The following is a 21,676-nucleotide window of genomic DNA, read 5'->3' as shown; positions in this document are numbered from 1 at the left end:
GGTGATTTCTCCAGAGAGCGCTGCTGCCCGGGCAATCTCTGACGCAACCCCTGGGCACCCCTGGAGAACACTAACCTTAATTATACATAAGCAGCAGAAGGGATAACATTTTAGTCCTCTCATGGTGCAAGAAATTGCCCATATATAAAGTTCACTCATTTTGAGATGTAAAACAAACATATGTGCATGAGGTCTGAATTAAGGAACCCCTACCGCATTCATCTTTAGGTAAATAATGCTGCAGAGGGAACGGAGAGGGGGGAAGGAGAGGCGCTGCAAAAGAAATTATTCCGGCTGTAAAAGAAGGAAACAATAACTGGCCCAGTTCTGTCCCGGGTCCTAAAAAAGCAGGCAGTGTGTGTGTGTGTGTTTGTGTACTTAAGTGGAGGATACATGCATACTGTACACAGGCTACTGCAGAGCATACATACTCGTTTACACACACTTTCCTCTACGTATACACGCAAACAAATACAGGGGCTAAGTTGCGCATACTGTTGCACAAGCTGAAACACGCACACATAAATGCCCACAAAAACAAAAGTGCACACAGTAGCCGAGCTGTTGCTTTCAGCAGTACAGGAAGGCCAGCTTCTGTGGCACAGTCTCTCTCACCAACATTCCCCACAAACCACACCGTCCTCGTCAGGCACGGTGCCAGTGACATAAGCATGTGGTAACATTAAAAAGAAACCTTCGGGATGGCGTTTCTTTTTCTTCTTTTACTTTTCCCGTTTCAGTTATTATTGCGGTTCGGCCATGTGGAAACCTCATTGGAGCTGGTGTATTTTTTCATGGCACTGATGACCCCCCCATAACATTTTCAAGCTGTTAATATGCAGGGTTTTGGCACCGTTTTATTGAGCATAGGGGGCCACTGACTGAGGGACATTTATATTCTCCGCAGACCCATCTGTTTTCAACTTGCTGGCATTGTACGCTCACCAATCCCTATACATTAGTTTGTGGTCTGTGTTCCCTACCACCCAGTCACTCCTCATGTCTGTTCTGATGAGACTGGGATAGGCAAGCTGCATAATTGCACCCACTCACTAACTTTTACTGCCCCATTCCCAGTAGGCCATGAAAGTCGCCCATCATCGGCCTCGGACCAATGAAACGGTGAGCTTCAGTAGGTATGGGTGGGTCTGGGTGACAGGACATTACCTCACACACCAGGCGCTCACCAGCATTCCAGTAAACCATGGGATGGTGCTTGGAAACTCATACTAGTTTCTCTCTGTTTCTCCTTCTCCCTTTCTTGCCACAAATGCCTCACAGATGCTCACTCCTGCTTCAGATTTGTATATATGCCTTTAACAAAGAGAGAAGGAGAAATGGAAAAAAGAAAAAAAAAATGAAATTAAACATCCTTTTGAAAGGAAATAGACACGTTTTCAGAGGAGCTGTGACATGTTAAATATTCTCCTACAAAATTGGCTTCTTCATTTGCATTTGTCAAATATGTCCACAAATCCAGGAAAAAAAAAAAAAAAAAAAAACTAGGTCAGTGCCTGACTTTGAAGAATTGAACGACAGACTCTGACGTAAACAATTACGGTCGAAGTGCTCGGCAGGTATCCTCGTCTCCCGGTGTGCCGCTGCTCACACTGTTGACAGGGGGTGACTCAAAATGGATGAAGTCTTCGTTGTAGTGATTGTGTTTACTGCTAAAGTTCCAGTCGGCAGTCACTCATAAAAAGAAATGCTCTTACAAGCCAATCCAACTCATTATATATCCTTTTTTTATTTTTATTTTTTTTTAATTTTTTTAACATAGTATGTGGGACATTATGTTGTCACGATGGCGCCTTCTTGTCTGTCTGTGTGTAGATGAGATACGTCCTGATGATCCCCGTGCAAGAGCTGCTTCATACTTACTGGTCGAGCGTCATGCTTCAAGCAAACACCTACGTGTGAAACTGCTGCAGCTAAATGTTTTTAGGCTGAGTTCATTTATACTGCAAGTGATCTTTTCTGAAATGTCACTTAAATATTTGCTAGTTAATGTATTACAGTAACCAGTTTAATATTTGAACTTGTTAGGTGTGGTGTGGCTTTTATAATAAGAGGGCATATCAATTTGAAAAATGATAAATGTCATTGATCATGAAAGAAAATGGTTCCTCTATTGTTGCTTCATTATTCTGTTGAATATAAAGTAAAGCGAAATGAGCGTAGCGTGTCAGGCTAGTCCTAACGTGAACTATGATCTTCCCCGAGCTCCTGGGCCATTATTTAGTTTTTGACAGATATACAGAGGACCTTTGCAGGGCCTCCTAAATGTCTGATATTTGTCCTAGCAACATATGGCCTATGTTTGTGGTTGTGTCTGTGAGGTTTATTGATTTGCATCCAAGATGGGACATTTTGAAAATCTGGAGGCTTTGACATCAATATCCAAGCCAAGGGAGTGTAGCATGTGTACAGCATGTGTATGTTTGTACATGTCTGTGTACATGTTTGTACATGAATAAGTACTATGAGCAGGCGTAGCTACATAGAGAGCATCTAACTTCACCCCGGCACGATGCGGAAAGGCTGTTGTTCATTTATATTATGCTATTAGAGCCATTATTATTGTCATTATTCTGCCTTTGCAAACAGCTTCCCTTTCTGTTTTCCCCATTTTTAAGTTTTGCGTTATGAAGTGAATGTTTTTACGGTTCAGGCATATTTCTAAGGTAATGAGTCTGACAGTTGCATTCTCTCTTTCGCCTCACCTTTATCTCCTTTGATTTCCCCCCGGCTTTAGACACTTGGCTCTCCTTTTATCTGAAGTGGTGATTTACAAACACCAGTTTGCGTCTACAGACCTGGGGTTGGCTGTTGTCTGCCAGTCTGACTAGCCAGCTGGTAAATATTAGGACCATGTGTGTAACTCTGCGTGTGTGTGTGTGTGTGTGTGTGTGTGTGTGTGTGTGTGTGTGTGTGTGTGTGTGTGTGTACTTTGGAGTTAAGGAGTTGAAGTCATCTGCAGTGTTGCTGTGATTGTTTTTCAAGGAAGGTGAGAATTGGTGGAGTATACCTCTGCGTTTAACTTGTGCACCTAGAATAACAACCCCTATTTATATAGGCTGGTGCTACATTGGATCAGTGGGAGGGAGGGCTCCTCCTGTTATTGTTTGGTATGTTGTCAGAGAGTTAAAGTCAGAGGATTACGGATTGGGTTAGGAACCGGTTGATTGACAGTAAAACAACATATCACTGTCTCATATATTTTTCACAGTAGCATTGAGTTTAGAGTTTGTGTCCTTCTGGTTGATCTATTCTATCACCATTTATCAACAATAATCTGCAAAAGTGAAAGTGTTTTGAAGAAAAAAGTAATAACTGGATTACCTTTTTTCATAATGAGGACATATTGTTAATTTACATGTTTGGCCATTCTCAATAATTTTGTCACTAAACTTGTGAATAGAATATTTTATTTCAACATATTTGTTTTGTTTTCCACCAGCATATCTAATCTTGATTTATAATATCCACTTGCAGTGACAAAACCATTATTAATACTTAATTAATACTTGTTTAATACTTGTGTTTAGGTGCTGTATGGCAGCACTAGGTTTAGTTTTGGGAAAAATCGTGGTCTGGGTTAATACAGAAAAAGTAATCGAGACTCAGCATGTGTATTAACATTTAACCAAAACCACAATCTTTCCCTAACCTTAACCAACGTGCATTTGTTGCCTAAATCAAACCACAGATGGGAGTCGGGATGGGAACCCCTGGCCTTGCACTGGTGTCGCAGTCATGTGGTTTGTGCGCCCGCCGCTCTGACCACCTCCAAGCGACTTCCATGTAATTCATAAATGTAGTGCTTCATTCATTAAAAAAAGAACAAAACAAAACAAAAAAAAGCCCGCTAAACCCACCCATCCCACGCCTTCCAAAATGAATGTAATCCAAGCAGCGATTATCCTTGTCACTACAACATAACTGGGAACACTTCTAGGAGACAGGGTGGCGAACAGGGACTGTTACGTCTTTGTTATGAGTGAGGTAGGAGAGGCTAATCCCTTTTGCTTAGCTGTTTTGCTAAATGGGTATCCCATTTGCCTCTTTGCACAACATTAATGAGTTCATCTTAGAAGCAAATCCCTTAAAAAAAAAAAAAAAAAAAAAAAAAAAAGCGGTATTCACATTTATACCATCAGATTTTCCTGTTACTTGTTACAGTTTGAATCATAATTATTTGTACAACACATCATAGGAGGAGCATATTCTCCTCTTACTCTTTTTCCAACTGAGAGAATTCATGGTAGATTCTTTGGACTATCCTTTGTCAACAATTCCTGCTGTGATATTGTAGTTGTAATCAAGCAATCTATTTGAAGGTCTGCTGGCAGGTGGTATAACAGACTGAAGGAGGGAAAACAAGAACAAGTCTTAGTTTAGATGCACATGTGCTGTTTCTTTTCTTAATTTCTATTTCTTGCTCAGAGGTTGAATGAGTGCTTGTTTTATTTTTTAAGGGTTTGCCTTGTTTTTGACCTCCGTTTGGCTCCTCCGTTCACGTGTTAATAAAGTGACGCAATGCTCTTGAAATCCTTTGGAAACATATACAGTAGATAGACTATCAATTATCATTAATATATTGGTGTTATATCCCACGTGTATTGAGATCCAAATGGAAATCTTTTTTTGGACAGAGTAAATCTTTGTCTGCGCACGTCTCTGAGTTCCACATCTTACAAAGACAGTAAAAAAAATATACATGACACTTAAACCATTCATGATTTCCTCCAAATATTATTCAGTGATGTAATATTCCTAATATTTGTGGCTGGCTTATTAACCAAGGCTTTCAATATGCCTGTGATAAAGGATATCACATCTGTATTGTATTTGGTCTTATTGGACTCAGCTGATGCATTAACCATAAAAGTTTATTTTTAAAATCTTACATCTTTCTCAGACAGATTATAAAAAGGGATGAAAAAAAAAGTGCGCCCACCAAGAGAAAATAACTTTTGTTTCTTAGTTGCAGGTACATTTTCATTACTAGAGTAAGTAATACTAGGATGCCTGGAGACGTGTACTTTTTCCACCTTTGCCATGAAGTCGGTTGAAGTCGTCTGTGTATGAAAAACAATTGTAGTCATAGGTTGTGAACTTGCAAATTCTGTATAAAACGATCAGGTTTTGTTACATAACCTGTGATAAAGTGAGTGCTATAACTGTTTCTGGGCTACCATCCCTCTCTTCTCAGTGCATTAATCAATGTACATGCCTTTTACCATCTTTGGGGACTTACTGTTGTGGATGCATTTCGCCAGTCCTTAAATAACTCCTGATCACGCTACGAATGTACCGTAAGGTTTTTATACTGCATTTAGATTAAACATTCAATGCTAATATTTAACACATGAACTACAAAATGTGTAATCATGGTCTGTAATTCAAAGCTACACAATCCAAAAATAGGTTTTACAGTTCTAGCAGTATTATCAGGTTCTGAGACATTTTGTGCAAAAGGATCATTTTTGTCCAGCATACACATTTTATAAGTCTTTCTTTAACACTCTATTTGTGGAAGTGAAGTCTAATGAGCCGAGGGACGCTTGTGAATTACCTCCTACTGGTGTGATGCTTTAAAAAGGAGGGGGAGGGGCGGGGGTGTTTGCTGGAGGGCAGCAAAGGATGAGAGGGGGTGGGGTGTGGAGGAAGGTGTAGCTAGAGCCACCTGTGTTTACGTGAAGAAGTCATCAGTTTACATGGAAAGGGTTTTGTCACCTGTGAAGGGTTACTGATAGAAACGGGTCCTCTTGACTTCAGTTCATTAGCAGACCTACGGTCACATTCAATTATACTTGTTAACGCTTGGTATCAATTCAGTTATTGTTTTTTTTACATTAGAATTTAGCAAATTTCTACATTTTCTGTTAACTGAACCCCCCCCCCAAAATTGTTTTCATAAAACCCAGAGTAACAATCTGGATGGAAATCTCCACAATCGCACTGAAATGGGCTGAAAGTCTCACGGCCACTTATCTCAGGTGTTTTTGTCACCTGCATTTTTCATTTCTGCCACTTCAGCTCTGAGCGGAAAGGTCATGTCAACAGATCCAGGGAACAGATATATGGGCAGATAGCTGGTCTGGCCAGTTTTCCACGGTGGCAGGATCTTACAGTAGCCTCTCTAGCAAAACTATCATGTTACTGGTGTCGTATTTCACTTGCTCAGGGCAGCGGGCGAAACTCACCATCCTTGGGTTTGTGTCCTCTCTCCCCTTTTATCTGTGTTTATCTATTGCTCAATACTCTTTTACCTTGTATCATATTGACTTTTCTGTCTCTCTGCCCCTTTTCCTACATATTAATTATACTGAATGTCGACCTCTTCACAGACCTGTTTTTCCTCATGTCATTTTTTGTTTCTCATACCTTGCCGGACATGGTCCAAGATGCTAACGTGGCTGATGAGGTGATTGTGCGTGGGACAAACATCCTATATTGGGATCGCTTGATTTTCTGTTTCCTAGCAAAGCTACAGTGCTGAGTTGACATGTCATATTGGAATGTATTACCATTGAATATAGTTTTTAATTACCTTGCATCTATCTGCCTTTTAAAGCTATATCCTACTACTTATGTTGGGATTGTTAAGATGACAGATTAAGATACCTTGTTCTAAGGGCCAAGTTATGGTCTTGGAATACTTTTTCTTAAAATCTGCTGTTCAATTCTATGACTTGCATTTATGAAAGAGCCATATGAAATTGATATTTTCAAGTATTATATATGTGGATAAATATTACTACTATGATAGTCGGAGTTCAGTTAAATAGCACTCGTGATCGTTCCAAATACATTTGATTTTATACCATCCCAGACTCGTTCTGCAGCATGACAACGACCCCAAACATACAGCCAAAGTCATAAAGAACTAAGTTCAGCAACAAGAAGAGCTGAGAGTCATGCAGCAGATGGTGTGGCCCCTGCAGAGCCCTGATCATTGAGTAAATCTGGGATTACATCGAGCGACAGAAGCAACTGAGAGCCTAAATCTACAGAAGAACTGTTGCAAGTTCTCCAAGATGTTTGGAACAACCCACCTTTGTTTTTTTTTAATTTTTTACACTAAAATCTTATTAGTGTTTTTTTTTCTTTCTTCTAAACATCCTCATTTTACGATAATTTAGTTACCAAGTGACACATTCAGATTCTGTGAACCGTGAATAACCTCTGAGGCCGCCCAGGACAAAGTGAGAACATATTACTGTGACGAGTACACAAAATAATTAGAGACAGAAGAAGAGAACAGGGATATGAGGCGTGTGACACATGACAGGATGTCGTGTTTGTTGACGTGACACAAACAAACAGTACTGCACACAAACACGTCAGCTGCACGTCATTCCAAACAACCGATAAACAGCTGACAGTTGTTGAACAGCAGAGGTCACAGCGTTGTCGAAGGGCCAAGACTGTAACCAAATGTCAACTTTTAGATAGACAGGTACTAAACTTGGAACATTTTGTTAATTCGGGTCTGTTGTGATGACCAAGGACGACGTCAACAAATCCTTAAGTGTTACATTCTGGATTTCTACGGTGAATAAAACATGAAAAAAATATATTTTGCATAATATACTTGTATAATGATATTTTATCAAGGCGACATCTACTACAATTCAGAATAATAAGATGATTTAAGTTGAACTATATGGCCGGACCGTGTATGAAACACTGGAGGACTTTTAACTTGAAATGAGGACTTTTAATTTGAAATGGATGCAAGGAAGTAGACAAAGTCGCCCAATTTCCTTCTATGTCTCGTGTGTTTCTCCAGACATGTCAGTCCAAAGTGTTTGATCTATCTGATGGAGTGTCCCAGTATGCATGGTTCCCCTGTCGCGAGGCCCATCAGTCCTCCTGGGGATATAATAACTATTGGCTCAAGGTAAGACCAATATTCACAACAACAGATCTTTCTATCGCCTCAGTACAAATAAATTCTATAGGCGAGTCAGAACTTGTCTGTTCTGGTCTTGACTAAAATATCAGTTGGAGATAAAATAATAAACACCTGATGGAAGTTTGATATTTGTGTATGACACTAACTTTACACTCCCTGTTAAAGCAATGGCAGTCTCTCTGTATCCATAGTTTCTTGTATTTGTAAAGTGACGTGTATCATCAGTGGTTCCCTAACTTTCAAGTTTGGATGATTCATTCCAATGAAACCCAAATTTTGCTTGTAATTAATTATATACAATGGACACCACCGCATCATTGTGGTGGCTGACAGAAAGCAACACTTTGCAACTTGAAAAAAAAAAAAAAAAACCCACAAGGCTTAAGAATGATGTACATATGATGAATAATACATGATTCAAACCAGGAAAGCACAGTGAAAACACATTTCCACTGACTACACCAGACAGAATTTCTGACGTAACATAAAGCTGTTGTGAACTTTAAGAGGAAATAGGATAAAGTAGTAAATGATAAATTGTACATAGATTTATACTTTTTTTTTTTCTCCTTCTTTCAGGCCCACTTTTCTCATCCCATGGTGGCAGCAGCTGTAATTATCCACCTGGCCGCTGATGGGACCGGCTACATTGACCAGACACAGTGTAATATCACTGTTCAGTTGGTGGACACCAAGGAGGGGATCCACAGTCTAGGTGAGAACTGCCTTCAATACTTTGCACAAACTGCACTTCATTCACCTTTGGTATTGGACCAGTAAATATGACTGAGTGGAAAGCTAAACATCTTAAATGTGTTTCACTGTCCCCCTATCTTCTCTACCTCAACCTCACTGCACTCTGTTTTATCTTTGGCCCCAACATCCTCTCCACAGGTGAATGGCGTCTGAGCTGTCGCACTAACCCGTTGGTAATCCCCGTGAGCCACGACCTGTCGGTGGCCTTTTACCACACCAAGGCTATCTTGGTCATATTTGCCTCTCGCCTTGTGGCCATCTCCGGCGTGGGCCTGCGCTCCTTCCAGTCTTTTGACCCCATCACGATAAGTGGTTGCCAAAGCAATGAGATCTACAACCCGACGGGACAGAGGTGAGGCTGAGACATAGTAAACTGGACCGCTGCTGCACATGATGCTTACATATTTTACACACTCGTCACAATCAATGACCCGCATGTGGAAACATTGGATTATGTGCATCTATACAACCATGCAGACACACACTAACAAATTACACAATTTAAAGCCTTAAAGGTAAAGGAAACTTGATAGAGGAACTCTATCCTCCAAGTCTCTTATATAGGTATACATCTGATGTTCAATGTTCAATTAGGACAGATCATTTGCATTTGGATTTGGCGATGAGACTCCGAGTATGAGAAGTGACCTCATAGCGAGATGTCCTGAGTGAAGGTAGTGGAAAGGACAAGACTTCTTGAACACTAAGATTGCAGGGAAGAACTTATAGTAGTGTGTTTATTGCTAAATATGGGCACTTCAGTGCCCCCGAAAAGTGAGACCACCTTGTGAATAAAAGGCAGAAAAGTTAATCAACCAAACAGCCTCACTGTCAAGTCGAGTTTATTGCTATAGACCAAAATCACAAATCTGTCTTAGAGGTCATTATAATCGGATTAAAATTCAAAATCAAAGTTTAACGCCAAAAACAAAAACATCCGTCCCCAAGGATGGACAGATGTTTAATAAGTGCTTTTGCAGACTAAAAGGGCAGTAGTGAAAGAGAGTGGACACAAATAATGACAATATTAAGAAGTTTAATCAAGGTACGACGATATTTATTGTGAAGACCAGACACAACAAATAACTTTTAAGTGCCTCTTAGTCTACAAAATGTCATCTCTACTAATTTAAAAGCAGTAGAGACGAGACACGCCAGGACCTATGTCTGTGTGTGAGTATTTGAGCCAGAAACAGGGAGAGGCGTGCACTAATTAATGATGCCAGCAAGCTGTTTAATGCTAGACATCTGCCCAAAGCTACAGCTATAACAGTAAAACACTGGAGCTAACAAGTATAATGTCACTGGAAATTTACAATTAATTTGGACCTGTTGCTGATCTGCGCAAATTTCCAACAATTGAGCTGCCGAGCTGCCTCCAGCACTAAATCTTGTTTACTGCTGGCTTAGTAAAAATACCGTTTTGTTGAAAAATCCTGACAAATGGACGTGTTTCTTGTGTAATGCCAAGTCTAACTAGTTGATTAAATAAATGGTGTCACTCAGGCATTTTTTTCTGCATGTGTTACAAATTGATTTGTAAAAGCTAAAAATTCAGAATCTGTAGCAAATAGAAAATAAAGATGATCAACTTGAAGTTCAAAGCATTTAACTGTTAAAAACAAAAACAGTTACTGAAATGATTTCCAAGAGCCGATGGCAAAAACCCACAAAACGATCACATATTTAGCTGTAAATTCATACATTTTAGTCTCCTCTACCTTTCATTTGAACCACTAACCACATAATGTCATGCCTCTCCTCACAAACATTGATAAACCAGACCCCACACACACACACACACACACACACAGAGAGACACACAAAGAGTCACAATTTACCAATTTCCACACCACTGTCATGCATGAGAGGGTTCATTGGGATGATGCTCCCACAACTCTTTCAACAAGAACTGCACTAATAAACACAACAATGTGCAAAGAATGGCTGGTCAGGGCGGTTCTGTGTGGAGAGATAGAGCTGTTTGTGGCTTTTGTTGTGTGCCAGTGAGACATCCAAGAGCACCTAAATAGATTAAAACTGCTGTGTATCTGCATCAGCCAGGAAATTGTTTGTTACCGCACACACAGACATGGTTTGCTTTCTCCCAGAGTTCTTGCTGACTTTTAGTTCTTTCATATTCACTCCACTTCATCTAATTTCCAGAGGCTCTTGACAACCATTTTGCTTACGTGATGGCAAGCCAACAAGACGTGCCCACTTATCTTCAGAAGTTTTTAATATGTTACGAGCTGAATATTAGGAAATAGTATTATGATCTCTTGTTATTTACTGGTCTGGTGTTACAACACCAGTAGAGAATCCAGGCTTGGTCTTTTTTTTGTCTCTTTAGGTCATTGATCTGGTTCTTGTCTTTAATCAGCTCCATCATCTGCATCCTGTAGTTCATACTCCACTTTCCAAACGACTCGTCTCTCTTCTCAGTTTTACTTCAGTCCGTCTTCACTTCCTCCTTATTCCCATTCCCTCTCCCTGCTTTTCCACATCTCCCCTCCTCCTTCCCTTCTTCTGTTATCCCGTGCTGTCTTCTCATCCTTTACTTTCACATCATCTTCCTTTCCCTCTAACTGCCATCTTCTTCTCTTTAATTCTCCCCTTTTTTGTGCCTCCTGCTCCCGCTTTCCTTCTTTCATTCTCCTGGGCTGAGCAGCATATTTCCCGTAATACTTATGCCTCCACAAAACACCACATCCCCTTTTCCCTGAGTTGTTAACAACAGGAGCTATTAACATGACTCAGTTTTATGTTCCATGCTTGTCTGCAAGCACATGCACATATATGTTTTCCCTTTTGTGTCTGTTTTCTGCACCATTTTTCTTTCTCAGCTTATTTTTCCCCCCGTGTTTAACATTAATTTCCTCTTGAAGCATCAGGAACTACTGGAGTTCTGTTAATTAGTGTACAACGGACGATTACGAAAGTTCTTGTTAAGTTCTCCTTTCTGACGTACTTCCTATTCTCTTGTGGTGTATACTGTATTCTCATTTGCAGGGGGAGGAGGATGGTTTTCCAGGTAGTTAATTGTAATTTATGTCATAAATTCCAGAGTGACTAGCAGAAAACCACAAAGAGAATTTGTTCAAAGCCAAAGTGTCCACAGAGGAGGCTTCTAGTCTTCCCTAGTTTGTCCTCAAAGAGTCTAGACATAAGCGACTGCAACTCGTGTGCTTTATAAACAATCTTCACCTGCTCAGTTTAGCTTCTTGTCAACATGAGCGTACAATTGTGGGAGGGACAGAGAGGTCGTAAATTAAGGACATTACAGGATAATAGGTGCACAGAGGGCTTACATCATTAATAATCTCAGGGGGAAAAAAAAGTAAAGAAAGCAAAAGATGGTCTGCAACAGAAGCAGGGAAACAAATGGAGGGGAAAAAAAAAAGTAAAATCGAGATTCCATTCTTGCAGGAACGAATTTAACAATGTTTCTCCGGACCTGTATTTTCTTACATCCTCTCTCTCTCTCTCTCTCTCTCTCTCTGTCTGCCCCCCCTGATTTCTTCTTTCTCTTTCCCTCTCTCTCCCGGCTTCATAAGGGAACCCTATACTGCAGAATGTGGACTGTTGTAAAAAGGTGCCTTGGGCATCCAAGCATTCCAAGAGCATTAAATGCCTTCTCCATCAGGCTACTAACATGGAGCTGTGGCCAAACTCTGCCATTGTAGCCTGCACATAATCTATCCTGTTGCTCTTAATTCACAAACTATGCGCACACAGACACCCCTTTCATGCACATAGCAAACATGGCAATACGTTCTCCATGTGGTTTATTGATTTGATATGTTAAGCAGTCATTGATGGATGGATGTGGTTGACTCAATGCGTAGCTTGTCTGTTTGTGAGCACATGTGTGACGGCTTCTGTGTTTGAGAGTCTGCAATTTTACTCACAAAATTTATGTTGGTTGTAACTTAAATTGTGGTTTTTAGCTGTTTTCTCTCTGTTCTCTCTTCCTCTCTCACTTTCTTTTACCACCCCCCCACCACCCGCCCACACACACACACACACACACACACACACACACACACACACACACACACACACACACACACACACACACACACACACACACACACACACACACACACACACACACACACACACACACACACACACACACAATCCCTCGTAGTTGTGTACATTATTCGTGTGAAGCCATTGACTGCCAGGAACCCTTAATCCGCAATGCAGAGCTAAAGTGCAGTAGCCCTGGCCGCCACTTCTATAACGGAGACCGCTGCACCATCTACTGCAACTCTGGATACGTCCTGCAAATCCACCAGGATGATGACATCATCAAGAGCCAGGTGAACACACACACACACACACACACACACACACACACACACACACACACACACACACACACACACACACACACACACACACACACACACACACACACACACACACACACACACACACACACACACACATGCTGCTACACATGTTTAAGCACACGTGCGAATAAAGAGCTCAGTGCACAAAAGGGCACAAGGATGTATTAACATAAACGTGCAAAACACTTAAGTGCAAAAGCATTTTCGACAGCATATGGAATGTGCATGCAAACATGAATTTGTGTATGCACACATGAACATGCATTGATGCAAACTCACAAAACAGAAGTGCAAACGTGCCTTTTTTTTTTTTTTTTTTTTTTTTCCTGCTCTCCTCTCTATCTCTGCATTTATGTTGTCACCTGCAAAAACTAGGCTTGGCACAGCAAGCCTCCAGGGACAATGACATCATAAACATCCAGGTAGATGAGTGCTGCACTGAGAAGTGGAGCCCCAGTCTCCTCCTCTTGCTAGCCTGCCACACTTAAACAAACACGCCGCACACACACACACATGCACACACTTATTTTGTACCAGCACAGACATAAAAGTGTTTAGTCTCTTGCTGAGCATGCTGCACCATCACCTCAAACAGTCACTTTGTATTGCTACTCCACTGGGACGATGACATCATAGCATAGTGTCTGCTCCCTCTCCCTCCCTCCATCGCTGCTCATTTCGCACACATTGAAGTGTCTGTTAAAGGGCAGCGATTTTCTACCGCTGTCGCAAAGCCGCACACATTAAATGCGTATGTGTAGATACCAACACACATACATTGAGGTATGAGAAATACACGACAACCTCCTGCATAGACAGAACAGATGCAGTTTACATGCAGATGCATGTTTGCAGTTTGCAAGTAAACAAACAAACAGTGTAGTTGACACCACATTGTAAACCTTTTGGATTGGGGACAAGCTGCTGTAAAGGACATATAAATGCTTTATCCTTCTCCACGGCTTTGTAAAGCTGTCTGCAAGACAAATCTATTAATGCTCCCTCAGAGAGATGGGATGTTCAGAAAACAAGCAAAATGTTGTTAGTCTGGAAAAACAAAAAACAAAAAACATGCCTGTACTGTAAGTGTGGGTGTGTTTGTATGTGAGTATGTGTGCGAGTAAAAATGAAGAACAGGCAGGAAGGAGCAGGAGAAAAAAAAAGGTGTAGAGGAGGAATAGAAATAATGACTTTTTGATGTTCGGTCTGGATTTTGACCTTAACAACATGTAATATTGTTGATATTACTCCCTCCCATTTTCCACGTGGCTGTTGCTAGATTCACAAAATCAGGATATCGTACGTGTGTGTGCACGTGAGCATATTTACATCAATAGTCATACATATTATATGAACAAACACTCAGAATAGTTCTCCATTGAGTCTAAACAGATTTCTAATTGCATTAGATTTTGATTGACAGTGCACTGTGTGGCTATTCATCAATGTCAATTTGTTTAGCGATAAATTATGCTTTTCAGAGGGGGGGAGGAAGGAAAATACAGAGAAAGTGGGGTGAAGGGGGACAGGGGAGACCAGAAAATGAAGCAGAGCTATGCCAGTTACCATTTTTTTTGGAATCCAAATGTTTGCCACAAAATGATAACTGACAGTTCAGAGGTATTTAGAGGGCATGTTATTTATACATCACATTTTCTATCCATTTACTCAACTAAAAGGCATGTGATGCAGTTTGTTGGTATCAACTTAGCATCTTGCAGTTGATTTAAACATGAAAAATGTTTTTGGGATATATATCTTGTAAAATCTGGACTTTAATTTTTTAGCTGAAAGCCAGATATCAAATGTTTTTAGACGCAGCCTCTTTTGATTGCAAATATGTGTTCTGTGACCTTTGTTATGTAGCAAGACAAGGCAGCTTTATTTATTGAGCGCATCTTATACTGGTATGCAATAAGAACTCTTGCAGCTGAAATCTGTTTTTAGTTGAAGTCTTCCTATTGGATATTTGGATAATTGTGTTTGACTTGTTTTGAATGTTGTCAGCTTCATATGAATGATAGGATATGTCATGAATCTTCATGATTATGCTGAGCGGGATCATATGTAGAGTAAAAAGTTGTGGGCCAAGGCTTGACCCTTGTAGGACTCCAGAGAAAAGTTGGAAGCCCTGTTTTTTTTTTTTTTACACTTGTCAGTGGATAATACAAAACTCTTGTCTTTGAGGTAGCAACAACCACTTTAAAATGAAGCCTGCTGATCAGATGCCATCACGGAGCGTGTGAATTAGGATTTCAGGGTTGACAGAGTCCACAGAGACCTATGTCCCAACACATTTTCTTTACGAGCCAAAAGGTTTGTTGTGTTCATCTGCTCTAATCTCGCTTCAGAAAGAGTAAAAAAGTGAATTTTAAAATTTTAGAACAAACATAACATTAAAACAATGGAATAAAAAAAAGAAAACGGTACAACTTCAGCTTCTCCTCGTGCCCCTCTTCATTTATTTCTTTGCTTCTTTTTTGAGCCACACTTGTTCTTACAACGACACATACACCTCTACACTGAGGTTGAAAAGTGCAGCGTGAAGCACAGTCTTGTCTCCTTTCATTAGCCAATTACATTCTTGTTTCACTGATGTCAAAGTGGTTCTGGGAACACCACCTTCTTAGATACTGCTATCTTCAGAACAAATCTGTTTCCCTCACTTGCTTGATTTGTATATGTGTGTTTTATTGCTGTCTGTTTTTCCCATCTCTTTGAAGTGGTTAGGGAACACTGAGTGCTGGAACTGAAGAAGTCACATCTATTTCACATAGACTTTTCCTTTAATGGGCTTGACCATCGTTCCCCTATGAAAAAGTAGTAAAAGTTGTATTAAAATTAGATTAATACCACCAAACCACCATATTGTACGTGGCCTTCTTCAGGCCTCATCTAAGTGATGACAAAATGTTCATATATCTTGGAATCTCTGTTGAGCTGTTATACACAAAATAAACTAGCTATTTAAATCCATACTGACATAATTTTCCAATATTAATCTAAATTTTACACCATTAAACTCTTACTAAATCATGCTTAAGGATGTATTAAGGATGCTTAAGGATTTTTTTTTTTTTATAACTATACTTGATTGTTGCTCATGAATTATAAAGCACAGGGAGCGCTTCGACACCGTGTTGCTCCTCAAGTTGCTGATGCTGAGTCAAGGATTTGGCACGTATGACAGGTTGGTTGTATGTACCAGGCGGGATATTTCCTGATTAGACAAGCATGTGAATACAACGTTTAGTACGTTGCTCTGCATTGATGCGTATCGATAAACGGGAAAAGGCTCACTTCCTGTTTCGACTGTACATTTTGTTTAATACAAACGACACTTCCTTCACTCAAAACAAAAACTCTCACGTGGGGTTTCTTTCCACGAAGAGTGGTTTGAAATCCACCCTGCACAAGCTGACGTGGTTATTTTTTGTTCTCAACCAAAATAACCCTCCCAGAATTGAATGTACTTGGAAGCATGTCTGTTCCTGAGTAATGTTAGATTCTCAGTAACATGCTACTGTTCTGAGCAAAGTCTTGTCCAGAATCATTTGTGGAGCACTTCTTTGTTTTCTGCCCGTGTGTATATTCCAGGCAAATAAAACTACTGCTTCTAAGTAAATCATTTTCCTCAAAAAACTGTTTCATAAGGGCTTTTCCATGAGGACTAGACAATAATAAATTACACTTAATTCTACTGCTTGGCATTACTGTATAAGTCTTTCTTTCAATGTGCAGCTGTGTGCTACTACTATATTTTTTATATGCTTATGTTTATGTGCTATCCAAGCTTAGGCAAACCCCAAAGTTGAGGGAAGAGGCTGTCAGTCTGTTGGTTCATTTGTCTGTTAGTCTGTCTGGCTTGAATTAGGCAGAGTAGCCAAAGGTTGTTAAAATTGCTACTGGAAGAGAAACAGGCAGCTGTAAATTTTTTAAAGGAAGGAAAATTCCCACACATTTACACACATAGTCGTACACACATGCAGAAAACTCTACAGTTCATGCTGTATATAGTCACCTCAGAAAGTACTCGTTAATTTTTGCACACCTGTGTTGTAGATATAATTTAAAATTAAGCAGAAATCTGCATTTCCCCCATTAAAATTGTCCCGAAGCCATTCCAGCATTGTTATGGTTGAATGGTTTAGGTCATTTTCCTGCATGGAGGTTAACCATCGTCCCAGTAACAGTTCATGTCGACTCAAGGACCTCTCTGTATTTGGCTGCATTTATCATTCCCTCAACTCTGACCGGTCTCCCTGTCCCTGCTACTGGGAAGCACCATCATAGAATGATGCTACCACCACCATGCTTTACTATAGGGAAGGCATTAGCTTGATAATGAGCAGTGCTTTGTGTTTACCAGACATAGTGCTTGGAGCTCTGCGTGCAAAGTTAAAGTTTTGTTTCATCAGACCAGAGGATCTTTTTCCTCGTGGTCTCTCAGACCTTTAAACTCCATTTGGTCAACTTGCTTTTTATGTGAAAGTGGCTTCAGTCTCCATAAATGCCGGACAAAGCATTCCTGAGATGGTTGTACGTCTACCAGGTTCTCCTATTTCATCAAAGCTCTGTTAGAGTGGCTGTAGGTTTTCTTTGTCACCTCCCTGACCAAGGCCTTTCTCACTCGGTTACTCAATTTGCCTGAACAGTCAACTCAAGGAAAAGTCCTGGAGGTTCTGAACTTGTTCCAGCTCAAGGCCAAAATACACAAGTGACGCACAGTGCGCCTAAGTAGTTGCTCCGATTATTTTCTATGTAAACCCCCACACCAGCTAGCCATACCCTTTTCTTAATCTATGACTTTTTGCATTTTTTTTTCTCCAGAAAAATGCCATTATATAAATTTGAAATTAAATCCATAAAACAAAGAAAAATGAGGAGGTCTGAATACTTACTGAAGAACTAACTGTACAAACTCTGGGATACATACTGGATTAAATATGAAAACAGCTCGTGGCAGATGTAAATGTGTTTGTTTGTGTGTCTCACTGAGTTGTATGTTTATTCATTCGACCACAGATTTACACAAGACGTTTTGAACTGGTAACTTAACACGCACATGTACAATGTCACAACGGTACTAAAGATTTGCACATCTATTTAAAGTCAGCATATTTAGATCAAATAGATGCCTCCACATTTCTTCCATGCTGACTTTGTTCACAACCTCCCATCATGACTGACTCATTCAACGCTTCACCCAGTTATTTTTCAGAAAGCACTCACATGCAGTGCATATGTTACTGCGTTGGATATCCACAATTTGAAAGGAGCTTATTTATTTTGAGGGAACCTGATACTGTTGTGCAGTATCATATAATACGATCAAGATGAAAGATAGATATACACGGAAAGAGAGAGAAAGTTATGAAGCAATAGATACGTAATATTAAGTGAGTCCAGCTTGCATGACCTTAAAGTTGGGCCTCTCTTTGAAAGATGTGTGTAATTAAAGTGAACCAAAACAGGCGCATAATGTAATTGATGGTAACAACACAGGTTCCCTCTTTTTTTGTATTGAAAAGGAAAAGTCAAAATGATTGAGCTCAAACAGCTTTGTTGTGAGATTTCTTGGCACAGCTATCAATTTAAGCATTCCTGTTGCGTTACAGGGAGCTATTTAATGGAAGAGGATGAAAACAGTTGAGGTTTGGATGATACAGTGGTTCCCCATTTTGGTCTCATCTGTGCAAATATCATATTACAAGCCAAATAATTTACAGGAATCAGAGCTATTTCGAATAGGAAATAGACCTAAAATGAAGAAATGATCTGGTGGAAAAAAGTCAGGAACAAGTGAATGGCATGTAGTGACTTGGAAATATTGTGATTGCCGTGCCTGTTTCCAGGAGCTCACTAACTAGAAAATATTATGTCCTTAATGCTATATTCTCTGGACAATGTTTTTACATCTCTTGATCAGGAATGGTTGCAACATCACTATACACAGGGTACAGAGTGTTTTCGCACAAAAACACACAATTAATGCAAAACATGTGGCATTGGAGGGGAACTTCCTCAAACTTACAGTACAGCGTATCGTGCTGGAGATTTGAACTTGTCATAGTCGAGTGGTGTTACCACTGCTGGGTTTGAGTCCTGGCCGGGGACACTTTCTTGTTGATTTTGCATGTTCTCCCCATGTGTGGATTTCCTCTCGGTTCTCCAGTTTCCTACCACATTCCAACAACATGTAAAGGCCCGGTCACAAAGGATGCACTCTGTGGGCCTGCAAATGTTGGGAAGCTGTCTTGACTTTGAGAAGCTTGCACAGGAAGAAGCATTGGAAAAGTCTTTTTTTTCCGTTCACAGGCAACTGCAGTCAGCATCCGTCAGTCAAATAGCCATGCAGCATGGATTTGATCAAATTAGTAAACCTTTTTTTCATAAATATTTTCTTTGTTACCTTATAGCAACATGTATTTGGGTAATTTTCCAAGAATATCTGGCCTTCTGTGAATATACCCACTTTCTTAGTATCATGACTATGCAGAAACTCAGCAGGCAAATAAATCATGGATGTAGGATAAATCCACAGAGTCTGGCATTCCAGTTGTGGAAGATTCCCTTTCTCTCTCTGTGTGTGTGTTTCTCAGAAGCAGTCACACTTCCACTGAAGTCCATCTGTTTTGGGTTAGGGCTGATTGTGCAGTTGTTGGATATCAGTTGTCTGAGTGGCATGATTTGACCTTACAAATGCTATCAGCAGTTACTTGAGCTGCTGAGTAGCCTGTGAGGCTTACTGACATACAGTAAGCTAAGCCCCATCGAGCTTTGTTAGGTTACACGCTGATTAGAAACTTGTTGGAGTGAGTGCTGAATTGCTGTAGTCATTTTTTTGTGAGGTAAACATTTATAGGATGTGTACGGGACATCAATCTGTCACATCAATGTGCAAATTAAAACTTGTGTCAATGCGTACCCATGCATATACCTCAAATAGGTCTGTAATCCATCTATCTGTCTTCATCTGATGCTCACTGTACAGCATTGTCTTGTCTTATTTTTCAGTCTGACTCTTCCGTGACTATCACCTGTGCAAACGGGAAGTGGAACAAGCAGGTGTCCTGTGAGCCTGTGGACTGTGGACTGCCAGACAAGTACCATGTTCATCCTGCCCATTTCAGTTTCCCAGAGGGAACCACCTACGGCAAGAAGAGCACCTTTCAGTGTCGAGAACCTGCCCAGCTCATAGGTGAGCTGCATAGAGGAGCATTTGCACATGCATGCACGCACTGATGCATATTTTAAGATGCCCTGTAGAGGTCTTTGTCAGGTTTGCTATTAAAAGAATATATTGCCCCCGTTAGATTTGTGTTACTCTCGTCATTGGCATATATACATATTTAACCCTGAATGTCTAACAAATTAAGTCTTTGTTGTTATTATCAGTTAATACACATTAGGATCCTAATTAGATATATATTCTTCAGGAATAAAATGTCTTTTAAATAGAGATATCATGCAAACTGTATGTCAGTTTGTAATTTCAACCTGTAACTGTTATTGTACTTTTTTCATCTCCTTTTTTAGATCACTGACCAACACTGAATATAATTCTAATTTTTGTGTATCTTCTACTTCTTTTTCATCCCCAGGAACAAACAACACTCTCACCTGCCTAGAAGACGGTCTGTGGTCTTTCCCAGAGGCTCTTTGTGAGCTTCGCTGCCCGGCCCCTCCTCCTGTACCCAATGCCGTGCTGCAGACAAAGCGTTGCAATGAGACCGGCCTAAAAGTTGGCACGCTCTGCAAGTACAAGTGCAAGCCGGGCTACCATGTCACTAACAAACCCAAGAGGTGAAGACAGAAATGGAAAACGTTGCTGACTTATTTGGTTCTTTGTCCGAAAATGTTTCCAACTGAAAGTAAGGCCTGAAATCTATTCAATGAATCATCTCCTTTCTCTCCAGACGTGCATTTAAGCGCCAGTGCACGGAGGATGGCAGCTGGCTGGAGGGGGCATGCGAGCCAGTGACTTGTGATCCTCCACCTCCCATCTTCCACGGCTCCTATCACTGTACTGATGGCTTCCGCTTTGACAGCGTCTGCAGGCTCAACTGCTCTGATCCTGCCGGTAATGCTGCTATCGCCGCCGCAGGAGGCTCTGCCCATACGGTGAGGCTGCTGCACGCTCCATGCAAGCAGGTCCGTCCATCTCTTTCCTGTCTTTCTATTCTTACTTTACCGATGTTTTTGTCTTCTTTTTGTCATGTGAGTTAAAAGTAGACATTCTCTCATTTTCTCTCTGTTCTTTGCATCCTTAGTATTCACTTTTTGGGCTCGACATGTTTTTGTAGGCAATAATATAATCAAAATGAAATGTAAACCATTAAAACCAATGTGTATTACGAAGCTCACAAGTAATATTGAAATACTGCTCGTCAGAAAATCACTAAAGACACTTTATTATAAACATAATCACATGAAATATCACTGAATATACTTCTAATAGCAGATGATAAGATACTAAATTAATGAATTTATGAGGGGAAAATTAGATTTCCTCTAATGCTCCGTATCTTTGCTGTATTTTATGAGATACTTTTTTCACTGCCCTCACTATGCCTGTTTTTCTCCCTGCCTCCCTCAGCCCTACTCAATTTGACGCCATGCTAATTAGATTGCT

At 40.3% G+C, this 21,676-nt stretch overlaps 1 protein-coding gene across 2 annotated transcripts in view; it reads left to right on the top strand.

Moving 5' to 3' along the window:
• The window catches only part of pappaa (pregnancy-associated plasma protein A, pappalysin 1a), an 82,060-nt gene that overhangs the window by 40,774 nt on the left and 19,610 nt on the right, over positions 1-21,676 (top strand). The window contains exons 11-17 of one of the 2 annotated variants that reach the window (XM_069171532.1): positions 7,799-7,909; positions 8,504-8,639; positions 8,819-9,032; positions 12,834-13,008; positions 20,059-20,242; positions 20,646-20,847; positions 20,961-21,165. In XM_069171532.1, coding sequence (XP_069027633.1) covers positions 7,799-7,909; positions 8,504-8,639; positions 8,819-9,032; positions 12,834-13,008; positions 20,059-20,242; positions 20,646-20,847; positions 20,961-21,165 — 1,227 coding nt within the window. Of the gene's footprint in view, positions 1-7,798; positions 7,910-8,503; positions 8,640-8,818; positions 9,033-12,833; positions 13,009-20,058; positions 20,243-20,645; positions 20,848-20,960; positions 21,196-21,676 lie in introns of both variants that reach the window. The other variant, XM_069171524.1, reaches the window with a different exon arrangement.

Source organism: Embiotoca jacksoni, unplaced genomic scaffold (genome assembly GCF_022577435.1).
Source record: "Embiotoca jacksoni isolate LCO1_2020_lvr unplaced genomic scaffold, fEmbJac1.0.p SCAF_10, whole genome shotgun sequence".
Lineage (NCBI taxonomy): Eukaryota > Metazoa > Chordata > Actinopteri > Embiotocidae > Embiotoca > Embiotoca jacksoni.
This window is presented reverse-complemented; position numbering and strand designations above follow the sequence as displayed.